Source organism: Temnothorax nylanderi, unplaced genomic scaffold (genome assembly GCF_030848795.1).
Source record: "Temnothorax nylanderi isolate EJ_2023f unplaced genomic scaffold, tnyl_v1.0 TNYL_tig0132_pilon, whole genome shotgun sequence".
In the NCBI taxonomy this organism is placed as follows: Eukaryota; Metazoa; Arthropoda; class Insecta; order Hymenoptera; family Formicidae; genus Temnothorax; species Temnothorax nylanderi.
Genome location: NW_027249194.1, coordinates 179,024 through 193,975, shown reverse-complemented (window position 1 = coordinate 193,975; position 14,952 = coordinate 179,024). Strand labels below are relative to the sequence as shown.

Below are 14,952 nucleotides of genomic sequence, written 5' to 3'. Positions count from 1 at the left end.
GGATAAAAGGATGAAAGAAGGGCTTACTTTGTTAAACATTGGCCAACTGACTTATAGCAATGAAATCGCTAGAAAATAAATGAGAAAGTCCATAAATCGGGTAAATCGAATAAATAATCTTTCGTAAATGATTTCACGATAGATTTATAAGATCATAAGATGCGCGTTAACAAGAAAGATAAAAATCATCGGGACATGCACACCGCAGAGCACATTCGATAATTATTCACGCTGCAAATCCAAATGTGTTATCTTAGCTGAAGCTCTTCTTACACATTTCTTGCCGTTTTAAATCACGTCATTTAACACGATTGAACGTATTAAGGTCGATTCAGACACAGCCGTGCCGTATCCGTACCGTGCACGGAACAGAAACATTAGACAAGGATTCCTATTGTCTCCATCCTTGTCTAATGTTAACGATACGGATACGGTACGGGTACGGCACGGCTGGTCTGAATCGACCCTTAACTTTTGATTTAATACGATTAAACATGTTAAATGACGTAATTTAACACATGAAGAGATATGTAAAAAGAGCTTCAGTCAAATGTGTCAGTTAAATAACACACTTGGATTTGCAGTGCGCGACTTTTGTTAAATCAACAACAAAAAGTTTCCATAATGACATCTTGTAAATTCACGCTGTTGAACTTATCAACGGAATAATTTTTCTAATCTCTAAACCTTGAATTCTGTTCTCTCTTAAAGTTGAAGAGTGAAATATCACTCAAAACGAATGAAATGCAAATGTAACGAAAAGTGAAAATTGAGCCTGTGCACTTCGAGTGATTCGCCACTCTAAGAAAGAGTAAAATTGCGCTCTATAAGTTGAAGTGAAATCGCACTCTATTTGAGTGAAAGGGCACTCTTTTCGAGTGCAGTAGATTAGCGTCCATAGGAGTGAATTATGTCACTCTACAATTATAAATGGAAAATTTCACTCTGTTAAAGTTATTTATCAGTCGATCTTTAGTGACTCGTGATTCACTATAGCTTTAGAGTGAGATCGTATCACTCCGATAGAATAGCCGCTCTAAAAATTTGAGTAGAAAATTCACTCCTACCTTATGAGTGCCTGCATTTAGAGTGACAACTCTCTCTTTTGGAGTGACTATCAATTACTCTAATATATTAGTGGCGAAACCACTCTATGAAATTTAGAGATTATTCGAGAGTTGATTATCCGAGAAACACTCGTTTCATTTCCTCGACATATTAATTCGAAAAGACTGATGTCTAATAGCTAATAGCTTGAACACAAACATCCCGTCGGAGAATATCAGCATCGGTCAGCGATGCACTTTCGATCGGACGGATATCTCATCGCGGCACGTGCAGAATCTCGAGGCACCCCCTGCGGGAGGTGCCCAGGCTCTCGGCTCTCGAACCCCGGATATGACGCGAATCAGTGACTCCGAAAAACGATCCTTCAGTGCGCGGCACGGCGCGCGGGGCAAACGGCGTGTCGGCAAACAAAATCGGTCGGTGGAATGCCATCGGGGCGGCTGCAACGGGCAGTACCATGGTCCAGGTTATACTCTTCTCTTCGTGGCCGGTGCGCACACACGTCGTCCCCGCGGGGGCTGAGCGAAACGCAAAAACGTCAGCGGCAAAATCCTCGAATAATTTTTCGAACGCGCAACGAGCCCGCGAGCCGTCCCGCCGCGCCGCATGAAACTGCTTCGCCCCGCCACGCCGTTTGTACCGCACCCGTTTGCTCCGAATCGAATCGAACGTTTCTCCGATAAATAACGTCACATTTTCGACGTACACGCCGACAAAAAGGCTTTTTGCGCATCGCGCTCGCCGCCGGCAACAATGCGGAAAAAGCACGCGTCAGACATGTTAGATCTGTCTAATTGTTGCCTCCCCCTCTGCATATCCGGTACCTCTTTTGCCGCATTGGAAATCGCGCTCGTTAGTGGTACACACGATTATCGATATTTCATGGAAAACCATCGGCAGCTAATTATCGATACGAGGGAGAAAATCCCCCGTCGCCCCACACCTCTCTCCGGCAACGTTCCACTATCGAACGGTAATTATAATCGAGCAATTATAATTATAATTATAATGAAATATAACACGATATCGTCCGACGCGATTTCCGTAGTTTGCTCCATGCTATAGCTACAAAGTATATCATATTGTTATATTTTCAATCGATTAATTTTATCATTGGGAAATATTGCGTTGCCGCATTTATCATTGCAATGATTCTCATCGATCTATTTAACGTACATTAGACATTAAAAGGTTCAAGAGGTGCCGAGGCATTTATCTGCCGTTGTCTCCAATCTTCTTTTGCTATTAACCGCCCGCGCCGCCGTTTATTGTGCAATGTACATTATCGCGGCTAATTACCGCGGCAGTTGCCCTTTGACTCGATTAATAACAACGAATGCGCCCAGCGATACCCAGCCACGTGCTGCGTCGCGTTTCCAAATTTGTTCCACGGGAGTTTACGGGGTCGCTAACCGGTCCATCGAGCGGAGAAAAGAGAAAAAAAGGAGAAGAACCGGGACGCGACGCAGGGAAAGGAGGAAGGGAGGGTCTCTCCGTGAGAGGGAGACAGAAGAGGGCGATTCGTACCATTTGGCTCGGCTTCGACGTCGGTTAACGCAGCGGGGTTACCGCGGACGCCTCGACGGACACATTGAGGGCGCCCGCTCGACTTGATAATCGCTTGCCATTCATACACTTTTCATTGGATTGCGATTGAGCATTAAGAAACCGGGAGACCCGGGGGCTATACGGCCGCGTATTGCGTCGCGCCCAGGCGACGTATTAGCATTAGGAGGCATCATCTCGAGTGTAAACACTGCATGGGCACCGCGGATTTAGTCACAGTCGAGAACCGCGGGACGTCCCCGATATTATCGTCCCTTTTCACGTTTTTACCTTCGGCACCGTCCCTCCGCCGCACCCCGGTCGATATACCCACCTCGTAACGCGCCGGAGACCGGAGATCCATTAACCTCCTCAAAAACCGCTTCTTTCTAATTTCGAACGGTTTCAATCTAATTCAGTTTTGGTAGGATTTAAATTTGAGAGAAAACAACGAGATTTTTATTTTTTTATTAGACTCCTAATATCAGATATATCACATACGCTGTAAATATCACATATGATATCGCTAAGAGACGAGCATTGACATATTTACAAAAAACTATTCCGACGTTTACTTCATTATGAAGAATACTAAGGGGGCATCAGGGGCTTTTTTAACAGAATATATTAAAAAATTTTAGAAATAAAGATGGAACGAGAAAAAAATTTTTGATTTAGCAATTAAGTTACACATTATTAAATGATATTCTTTAAGAATCTTTTACAAGTAAATTCAAATTTACTTTAGTCACTTTAATATAAAATTTATTATAAAATAAATAAAATTATAATTTTTGTAACACGCCTTATATTACAAGAAGTATATAAAATAAAATACACGTATAAAAAATTTTAAGTGAGTTACATCTCGCGCACCAGCTTTTCACGAGCAATCTGTGGGTTAACTCGCCCGACAGATCTCGTTCTATGTACATCCCTAAGAGCGAGATCGACCCAAAGACATCGACGAAAGAAATATCTGAGGGAGGATCCGGCCAGATCCGGCGGAACGCTGCTGACACAAGAAAGTTTCATCTCCGAAGGGGCGAGGAGAAGAAAGCGGTTTGTCGTTGGCCTTAACCGCGACGATTCACGGTTAAAGCCCACGAGCGGCGGACGTCGTCCATGATCCCCTTTATCCAATCCGTGAGGATCCGCGGGGCGTTAAATCCTTCACGGGAAAGCTCCGTAACTGAGCTCTCGCGTTCGCGCGCGCTAAGTCGGTCAGCTCGGCCCAGCCGAGCGAGAGGATCACAATACCGGCGCCCGACCGCGGCCGGGCACATCCATCCCCGGCTCGCGCGTTCTCTCCCCGTGAAAATTAGTTGCGCGAGAAATCCATGCTAATGTCGGCTAATCGGCCGTAATCAGCCGTGAGAGCCGACGGCTGTCACGAGTCGACGTACCGTGGAAGATTGCGACGCGAGAGAGAGATTCTTTCCTTGGGCCGCGTCAGCGGTTCGATCGTAACGGATTGACGCGCGATCAGGCGGTATTCGTATTAAGAAATCGTGTTTCCACAACTGCCTATTTTCGTGCAGACTGACAGATTGAGATGTAAGTAGATCTTCCGAGTTCTTTTTTCAAAGCGCATTGCAGCTCTGTCGCGGCCCGATTTATAGAATTAATGAGCTAGAGACGGATCTCGTAAAATTTGGGGACTAGCTGCTGGTTCGTTATTGACTTGAATCGCATGATTGACTCACAATGACATTATGTCTTTATCTAATAATATGGTTGAAAAATATGAAGAAACACAAAAAAATATTATATCGCTTGCAAATAAATATAAAGTATAACTTGCAATAAAAGTATACTCATATAATTTTGCATATAATCCTAATAAAAATATAGTATCGCAAACTGGCAATTACAGCTGGAAAGTTTCAAAAAATATAGTTGCAATTAGAACCTTTATTAACATTGATTATAAAATACTTGAATTGCTTTTAATATGACGTTTCTATAACTTAGGGATAACCCAAAAGCTGAAGAACAACCGAGCGAGCCTACCACTGAAGAAATCTATAATCCTCACTTGCATCGTGTCACTTACAAACCAGTGTCGTATGTTTGTTTTTTCAAATTATTTGTTTAATTTTAATGTGTATTGACACATTGAATGCTGGATCTAATTTGCTTCTCTTTGACGATGTCAAAATGAAATTTTCACTATTAGATCTACATCTTGATAAAATATTATATAATATAATTGAATTATATCTATAAAATTCGCGTGCGTTTATTACTTTAGACTATTATTTCAATATTAATTATATTTATAGAATATAAATGTTATTTTTTACGAAATATGCATTTTTTGAATTTATTAAAATATAATTTAAAATTTTTACAAAGTAGATTGTTTCCTGTACATTTTAAACTACATAAAATAATTTTTTGATATGTTTAAGTGTCTAAAAAATAGGGTTATGCACAGTTCTCTCGTGACTTGAAGCAAATATAATTTTAAAGATTTATTTTAAATTTTTATTTAATTTGTCACCTGATAACAGCTTCTACCTGTAAACTCGATTTGAAATAGACAAAGAGAAAGAGAATAAATCAATGCAAAGGATGTGAAGTTGTGGCGCCAAATAGCATTAAAACTTTTGAAGTGCTCTTCTGTAAAATCACTCGATCTTTATGTACCTTTTTCTTGAGAAGTACATATCTCACTGATCTTTTTAATCCTTCCTTTAATCTCTTCAAAAATAAATAGACAATGATTTAATCCCGTTCAACTTTATAAAATTATTATAGGTAACAAAAATTGTGAGGACAAAAGGATTGACTTTTTTCAAATCATAATTGAATTCAGGAAGTGCTTATATTTATTTAGAAAAAAGCCTCGATCAAAATGTATTCAATTATATTTAAAAAAAAAAGAAACAAAAAAGAGATGATTCGAATATATTAATCTACTGTTGAGACAAAGGAATAGAAATAGCTAGATAGAAAACATAAAAAAGAATAATAATAAAAAAGATAAGAATAGAATAGATTTTATAATTACATCCCTTATAATCCTCTCTTCGCCCTCTACCTATTATTTCGCACCTACTCATATTATTTTGTTCATCATTACGTGATTTATTTCTTGTTTTTGCAGAGACTTTGGATCTCTCGCAAACTTGATAAAAAGTGCGGCTGGAACGGGTCTCTTCGCCATGCCGAACGCGTTTGCTTGCGTCGGGCTCTTTATCGGGATTGTCGGTACGGCGTTTATGGGTCTACTGATAACCGGGTCTCTTCAGTTACTCGTTAGAATTCACCACATGATGTGCATTCGTCTGAGGAAACCCGTCTTGGTGTATGACGAGGTGGTAGTCGCCACTTTAACCACGGATGTGCGAAAACCGTGGCTCTCTCCGCGCGCTGCAACGTTCGTAATATCAGTAATCGCGTTATTTCACGCTGGATACCTTTATAGCACGGCAAAATGCGTATTGTATGATATCAATGCGATACTTTCCACTAAAACACGGCGAGATATAATTGTAGATATAATTATTAAATGTAATGGAAATACACTACGGTATTTTACTACGAAGAGATGAATACAATACGCTAATTGTAAGTGTATTAAATGTATTAGAGAGACAGGGCAATTTTTTTGAGTTTCCATTTGCTTGTAGACTCATCGTCGATATCACGATGTTAGCGTGTTACATCGGGATCGGTTCGGTTTACGTCGTGTTCATTTCCGGCATAATCCAAGAAGGCGTGGACAGTGAAAAAGTCATCGGTCAAGGCTACTATGCGCTCATGATATTTCCACTTCTTTTTGTAATGAATATGTTGAAGAATCTAGCGGACATCGCGCCGATTTCTATTGCCGGAAACATTTTGCTCTTGGCCGCCGGGCTTATTGGAGTCGTGTACGCTTTGAAAGACGGAATCAGCGACAAATGGAACACGATCGGGCCGAACATAAACATGTACCCGAAGTTTATCGGCATGGTTTTCTTCAGTATGTGTTCGCCGGGAGTGGTGAGTCTTTAATCTCTAATAAATCAAGTCAGTTCCTATTTTCTATAATTAATTTGTTTTTATTTTATTTTTATTTTTCTATAATTTATTTATTTTAATTCTATTTTATTAAGATTGTTTCTTACGGTTTTGTTCTCAATAATGACGCATGTCATTTGATAATAACGCTTCGAATTACTATGTTTGCATCTTTCAGATACTAGCGATAGAACATAGTATGAAAAAACCTTGGGATTATGTTAAACCATGCGGAATACTGAACTGGGGCATGGCATTTTTGGTCTTGATACACATTCTCGTCGGATCTATTGGTTACTTGAAGTGGGGACCCGATGCGCTTGGCAATTTTATCCGTAATCATGAGACGCACGACGGGTAATGTGATTACATCAACTACAATAACCCAAAAACATAAATATTTAGGGCCCTGTTCTAATTGCTTCATTAAAAGTATCTTTTCTTGAATGTGCGGATTTTTCCATAATTGATGGTCAAAGGGTTAAGAAATATGACTACAAAGTTCGTTACTTTCGAAATACTTTCTGTACTAATACGTGTCTCATGTTTCATCGGCTATTTAGACCGACGATAGCGGCACTGATAATGCAAGCGCTGGCAATATACTTCACGTATGGATTGCAATGTTACATGCCCATTAGGATTCTGAAGGACGGCTATGCCATTCCAGCCATCGAAGATGGCACCTGTAAAGGAACACCGTTCCTGTGGGATTTGATCATTCGTTTCGGCATCACCATCGTTACGTGTAAACAACAATTTCTCTTCAAACCTCTTTCGCGCGTTGTTCCGCTCTCCCTCGTTAACTTGAAGGTAAACTCGGCCGAGCTCGATGGTGCGCGGCGAATTGAATCCCTCTCCCTTTCCTTATTCCGAAGCGACCAACTTCGTGGAATCGATCAATCCATCCGATTACAGTCCGCTTTGGACCCAGATATTACTAAAGTTCAGGAATCCACTTTCGCGGAATTCGATATAGATGCTCAATTTTGTCGAAGTCTCGTTTGACCGGATCACTCCAGAGTTACCACAACGTTGCTAGCTGCGTTACTTGCTTTAATTTGCTCTAATTACGCTAATCGATACGCGTATATCGTTGTTGCTCGGCGAACGGAAATTTTCCGAGATAAAGCGGGATCACTGTATTTTGCAGGTATTCTGGCAGCGGCGATCCCGAAGCTCGATCTGTTTACCGGTTTGGTCGGCGCTATATGTATATCTACATTGGCCACGTTGATCCCGGTTACCTTGTACATTCTCGTGCATCACGAAGATTACGGCAAGTTTAAATGGAGACTGATTCTAGGCGGCTCTATGTTTTCCATCGCTTTCATCGCAGCCTTGTGTGCTGTGACGACTAATTTCATCTTAATCGTCAAGTATTTTAGATACGGGTACGGAGCATCATTATTAAATAATACTTTAATAAGTTACTTCTCGATTTTTATACATCGAAGTAATAGGATGTGTGTTTGATTCGAATTTTATATTGCAACAAGAACTAATGCGATTAATGCGTGTATTGCGGTTTTTATTTCTATATCTGTTTGTTTACCGGTGTTTATGTGTTTTCTTAATTTATCACACTGAAGATGGTCTGATGACAGACTAAAAACTAAAATAGCTTTTCCGCTTGTCGAATAATGCTTTCAAACTCATCTAGAATCTTGATCATGAATACGGTTGGAAATATTCGCATTTACGTCAATACAAAGACCGACGAGATGATAAACGTTTTATTCTTTTCAGGGATTGAAGCCGGAGCGCGACGACGGTGTTATCTTAATCTAGTCTCTGTTCGTAGTCCGCAGCCCGATGAAAATACCGTCGGTATGCCTCGTGGCGTTTTCCATTTTTGTCTTCGAGTGCGGCTCTAAAGCCGTCATCGTTTACGCGCGATTCAGCCTAATCACGGCAGCTGCGGTGGCGGCGACGGCGGTGGCGACAGCGACGACGGCGGCGAGGCGGCTGGAAAAACCGCGAAAAAGGCGTGAAGCTCGTGAGGGACAAAAAGCGAAGAGAGCCAGAAAAAAGGAGAGAGAAAAGAGGGAATACGGCGAGAGAAGCGCGACGTATAATCGCGTCAGATCACCGAGGCGTCAATGGCTGCTGCTGCTGCTGCTGCTGCTGCTGCTGGGCTTATCACGCACACACACGTGGGACACATGATGATAGAGAGAGAGGAAGGGAGAGAGAGGCAGAGACACGTGGAAACTGGCAGACACGTATCGACACGGCGAATGTACAGTTGTGTGGGTGCACGTGAAGGCCAGGGGGACGACGTTGCGCAAACGACGAGAGAGAGAGAGAGAGAGAAGGAGGACAAGGGCATTCTCTTTCTCTCTCTAGCCATAGGAAAAGGAACCAAAGCAGAGGCGGCGGCGGTGGCGGCGGCGGCGGTGACTGCGCGAAGAGAGAGTCTCAGCGGGACACGGAAGGGTGCTTTCATCACATAGAGGACACAACCCCTTTTAGTGGCTACCGCTTCCCCCGCCGCCACTCTCCCCTACGTCCTAACCTACCGTGTCCCCCGTCACTCTTCGGGGAGGCCGTCCTCTCTTTCTCTCTCTCAGATTCGCTCTTACAGACTCCCTATGCCTGGCCGCTCATCCGTTTGCCAGTTCAAGGTGGCTGCGTTCATTACCGGAGGATACACCGGGTGTGGTGTGGGACTCCACCGAACCCGTCGTCGGCTTCCCTCGCCGTGCTACCCTCGCCGGCCAGCCCCCGAGAGAAAACGTTCCGTTTAATAATTATATCGATGAGTTACCAAGAATGCCGCGATGCTCAAAGTATTGCACGAATCGCGAAAGCGCCGCACGCCGATCGCCGAACACTAAATTCACCGAAATAATTCCAAGTATCCAAACAAATTATTCCAGAACTTATTATCTTGCGACACGCCTAAAAATATATTGTATAAAGATCGATTATCTTATACCGTGAATTATGTATGTGCTTAATATTAAAATAGTATCCAAGATGCGTAGATTTTTTTACTTATGTGGTATGCAAAATAAATTAGAAATACCGCGTGTAAATTAATAAATAATAGAAATAATAGGTATAGTGAATAATAAATATTTTTATTCCATCGGTATTAATAACAAGCTTCAAATATTAAAAACTCGTTTCCAATGACAATCACTTGGCATTCTTCCTATAGGAAGGATCGATCGTAAATCCATCAAAGAACATGAAATATTATCCGGTCGTTTAGGAACACCCGGCATACGTATTTGTATGAATTGTTACACCTGTTGAAACATGCAATAGCGATCGCGAAAGTACGTGGAAGTACCGGGGCGAAATTGAACGAACACGTGCGTGTCCCTTTCAGAAATAAGTAACGACCGACCAACCGAGAAATCGTTACTGAGATTTTCCTTTCTAATTGGAACGAAACGAAGTCCCCGCGCGGAATTGCGGAGATTAACCGACCACACGAGCGCACGTGCACTTAAACAGCAGCTAATTGCTTAACCGAGAGAGGCAGGATCGCCGTTGAGCGCCTCATTCCAAGTTTCCCCCGTTTTGCTAGCGGAGAAAGTATATTTTTTACAAAAGCAGATAATTATTAACCCCCTCATTATCAGGGAGGATGCTGGAGGCATATATATTCCGATATTAAAAGACTGATATTAAAACTTTATTTTGCTATGAAAAAAAAAACATACAAAAAATGACATAGTTATATATAAGAATCTATCCATTGCAATATATAATCAGATCTTTTTGCAAACTGATAATAGATAAAGATAAATTTAATACTTAGAGACATGATTTTGTACAATAGGTAGAAATCCCAAAAAATTCTCCTCTTTAGTTGTTAATTCTCGAAGAGAATATGGTGATTATGGAGGATTTTAAAATTTTTACTTATTGTACAAAATTGTACACGTACGTCTCGAAATATCAAATTTTGCAATCTCAAAATAGTCTTGAGAAATTTCAATAATGACTGATATGAGATCTTTAGATTTTTTTATAGAGTTATTTATTTTTCTTTATATTTATAATGAAACATTTATTATTATTTTAATACGTATTTGTGGTTGCATATAGCAAATACAAGTAAATAATAAAAACTTGATACTTCGTGATTTTATATAAAGAAATGTCTCAGATTTTTAGATTTTTTCTTGTAAAGATTATTTATTTTCTTATATATTTATTTGATTTTTCATTATATCTATAATGGACATCAGATTTAGAACGTATTCGTAGTTGCGTGTAGTAAAATCACGGTGCGGTCTCGCTTCGCGTGTACTTGGCGCGAGACACTACCGTGTCTCTTGATACATATAAATAGCAAAAATTTTACTTTTGTACGGAGAATTTTTTGATATGAAATTCTTAAATTCTTTTTAATTTTATAAGGATTATTTTTTTTATAAAGATTATTTATTTCCTTCTACAAATAAGAAATTACTTACATTTAAAGCAATAGCTATTTATATTATTTTTAATTAATGACTTATTTTTCACTTATTATTTTTGACTGTGACATTGTTTTTTGACTATTTATTCCATCACTTCAAATGTAAACTCCATGTCGGTTATTATCTCTTCTTTTTTCAATAGATTGTAATTTATATATTTCTATCTTTATAATATGAATTGTCGTGTACATTATTTCTGTCGTTCTGAAGAATACCAAGTATGGCTCGAAACGTAAACTAATTATTTTAATTTAATAAACATAAGCTCTAAATTTATTTTCTAACATCTTTTTATTGCTCGAAAATTGGCCGTCCTTACACTAATTAGTTATTTCCTTTTATATTTATAATGAAATATTATTTCTAGGACGTTTTTGCGATTGCGTATAGTAAATTCCTACAAATAGCCAAGTGTACCTGCGTGTCTTCGAAGGCACACGCGCGTCTTCACGTTCCGCGGATATTCCGCGGCGTCGTCGACGTTGGCAAGTTCGCGATACTTCGCAGGAACTAACACGACGAATAGAAGGAAGCCGCGTAGGAAGCGAAACGGTCTAAGGAGACGGATGGTAAGACAGGATAAGCAGATATTAACCGAGTTTACGGTGACGGGGGAGGGGGGCAAAGGGACCTGAGATGAGAAGGAGGGAGGAGGAAAAGGGACACTGCGTAGCAACCAGAAGGGGTTTGCTCGCGGCTTTCCTTTCGCCGGTTTCCTCCACACTCTCGTGTTGCGAGGCTAAGATGGAGAAGAGGAACGAGCGCCTTAGTCGCCGTCGGAAACGGAGAACCGGGCTTCCCTTATCTCGAGTCTGCAAGACTGCCTCCAGTAATACCGTGCGCCGCTGGAAACCCTTACGAGAGACGAGAACCCCGTGAAATATCGCTAAACGGCTTGGTACCCCTTTCCCACCCACCTCTTCTACTTCGATCTTTCACGAACGACGATCATCCACTCCCGTCTTTTCGAACACTTCACGCGCCCGACGACCATCCCTCCGCACGTGCACCAGCCGTAACTCCCTCCCCCTACCAGACGATATCCACTCTCACCGGCGAGATAACGCATATTGCACCAATGACAATGGACACGATCTGTCCACACACACACAGCTGCCGATACTTTTCTCGTGTAATGACAGGCGAATATCATGCATCGGTGTTCCACAAATATCGGTGCACAAACGTAGAAACTGTAGAAAGTTTTATTTTTTATTCCTTTATATTTCAAGACCTATAATTTGCTGAAATTTAATAATTAATTTTCCTGCAACATAATAATTAATTCACGCTATACAATTCACAACCAGTGTTAACTATCCATGACTTTGCAACGATACGTTGGAAACATTTTTCTTTATTTTTCAGCTTTCTAAAATTCTTGAACTCGTCTTTTAGCGCTATTATTATACCTTCACGAATCTCAGGATCGTCGGAATTTAGATTTAGGCGCCGACACGGGCATCTTTGCGCGGGACACGAAAACGGGTAACAAGAAAACGCCGAGGAAACGAACGAGCGCGCTTCATTATACGCGACGCCGACACGCTTCGTTTGTCCCCGGAAGTTGTGCTTCGGGAGGGGTGACGTCGACACGGGGTCCGAAGAGAGAGAGGGTGAAACGCGAGGAAGAGGCAGAACGGAAGGGAGAGTGAGGTGTAAATGGGAAGGCGGGTGGGGGGGGGCGGAGGGGACGGCTTGAATTAATACAATCACGCGGGGGTGGCTCACCACTCGCAGTCCGTGGCAAAGAGGGTGAGAAGCAACGAGAGATAACCACCCCTTTGCTTGTCATCGAAATTATACGCTGCCAACACTCGACCTCGTTTACCATGCCGACTTTCTCCTCTCCTCCTTCGTCTTGCTCTTCGTCTTTCCCTCGATAGATATATTCCAAATTTTCGGCAACCAAGGAATACTTATATGTCAAAATGTTGAATCTAGTTTCGAAATTAGAAGCCAAGTACGTCAGTAACAAACTGTAGTCACAGCAACATGACTAGTAAAGTTTTCATTGTAATAATAAATTATTACCTTTAAATCTTTTGAGATTCCGATTTTGTGGGTTGTAACTATCTAAAGAACAAAATTAATTCTTATTTAATTAATTCATATTTTGGTAAATTGAATATTTTGTCTAGAAAACTTATGTAACGAGTTTGAAAAGATTTAGTTTTTCTTTATTCACCTAAGTTTATATAAAAATTAATATAGAAAACACTTCAGGTTTTTAAAAACCGTTAGTAATCAAAAAATTCAATAGGATTTTTTCGTCCAAGAAAAAACGTCTGTTAGTTTTTTTTAAATTTATGTTTCGTTCTTCAAGTTTCTCTGTAACATATATTTGCTTAAGGTCTCCAGGACTGTATCTCATTCCTATCTAGAGAAAATCATGCGGCTTACCATATATCATCGAGGCATCGAAAATGATCGCGCTCATCTCGCGGAAACCGAGCGAGTGCGAAAGAAACATTTTATTCCCCGTGGGAGAGCGCGCGGAATCGGGTTACGGGGGTTTTTAATAAAATCAGGCGCCCGCCGAGGCGTGTCAAATGGAAATATGCACGTTCGGCCGAGAGATTTTGCGGGCGGGGTGAGGCCTGCTCCGTTTGTAAAACGGGGGTGCGACTCGATAACGATGGAATTCATCCATCCATCCATCCATCCATCCCGCCGCGCGGAGGTGGGCGCGCTACGGAGCGAAGAGAGCGCGACGGGAAGAAATTTTTTTTTCTTCCTTCATTTCCTTCCGCTTCCCTAGACCTGTATCGTAATCAAGAAGACACGGAGCGAATTAGCAATTCGGTTTCGCGCGAGATTTGCCGGGCGTGAACTGTCCGGGGAGAATTTTCCGCGAGAGCACCAGTGCACCTATCCTGTACAGACATCCAGTAAATATTCTTAATTATTCTATTAATCTATTAGATATCCAAAGATTTGTTACGGCCTTCATATTTTCACGGTATTCTTTAATATTTTTAGTAACAATACATAAGTGATATGACATAGACGCAATAATTAATAGTGATATCGTGATCATTGCGTTAAGTAAGTAAAAACGGAATTGAATCTCAGATTTTTCTAAAAATATCATGTTTCTGCTATATTCAGAAGTATATGAAAATATACTTCTGTTAATAAATTCTACTAAAGAAAATAGAAAGAGTTTTTTCTCAAAATTTTCAGATTAGCTTATTTTCTACATTTGCAAAACAAACATTTATATTTTGCTTTCCAATTTACGAAACGCTTACACCGGAGATACGATCTGTTCCAGAAGAATTCTGGTTCTAGCTTTATTTTGTAGGAATGTGACCATTTGAGAAAGATTAATTATATTGTCTTGCTTCGTTTAACTCTATCGAGAGCTTTACGACGATACAAGATTGGTGTTATCGCCGTAACGGGTGTCGCTGTTGGATAAGGGTTAAAAAGCTTTCTCACTTCGAAAGTATCACCCTTCCGATTCCGCGACGGAGGGCGGATAGGGTTTGTCGTGCGTCGAACTGTGTCACGGTGAAACCGTGCGGAGTACATGGCGCGAAGTCGATAAACGTGACAAATGCGAGATACAACCGGGACGACCGGCATCGGCAGTGCCGAAGGAGCCGTCGAAGTTGCGCCGCGAACACTTATGGAACGCCGTTCGTTTTATGGGGCTTCTTATCGGCCTGCTGCCAGACCATAAACGCATTTTCGATGTCGACACAAGGCGACGCGTTTATGTGTAAGCCATGTTCTCTTTTTCCCCCCCTTTTTCCTCCGCGGAGTACCTTGACGGAGTGAATACGCGCGCGCGGATCGCGTTGCGCACATACGCTCGTCGAACGCATCGTGAAAAATGCGTTCTGCCGACGAAAAGTTACGTAAACCATAATGAAAGATT

General features: G+C 41.2%; 2 protein-coding genes across 2 annotated transcripts in view; both read left to right on the top strand.

Annotated features, from left to right (window-relative positions):
- The window catches only part of LOC139776922 (paired box protein Pax-6), a 354,486-nt gene that overhangs the window by 231,645 nt on the left and 107,889 nt on the right, over window positions 1-14,952 (top strand). The gene's annotated exons all lie outside the window — the stretch shown is intronic.
- LOC139776925 (proton-coupled amino acid transporter-like protein acs) lies at window positions 5,784-8,618 on the top strand. The gene is made up of 6 exons (XM_071713970.1): window positions 5,784-5,998; window positions 6,252-6,606; window positions 6,803-6,981; window positions 7,188-7,459; window positions 7,778-8,018; window positions 8,504-8,618. Exons 1-6 carry the CDS (start codon window positions 5,784-5,786, stop codon window positions 8,616-8,618), a joined length of 1,377 nt encoding a protein of 458 aa, XP_071570071.1.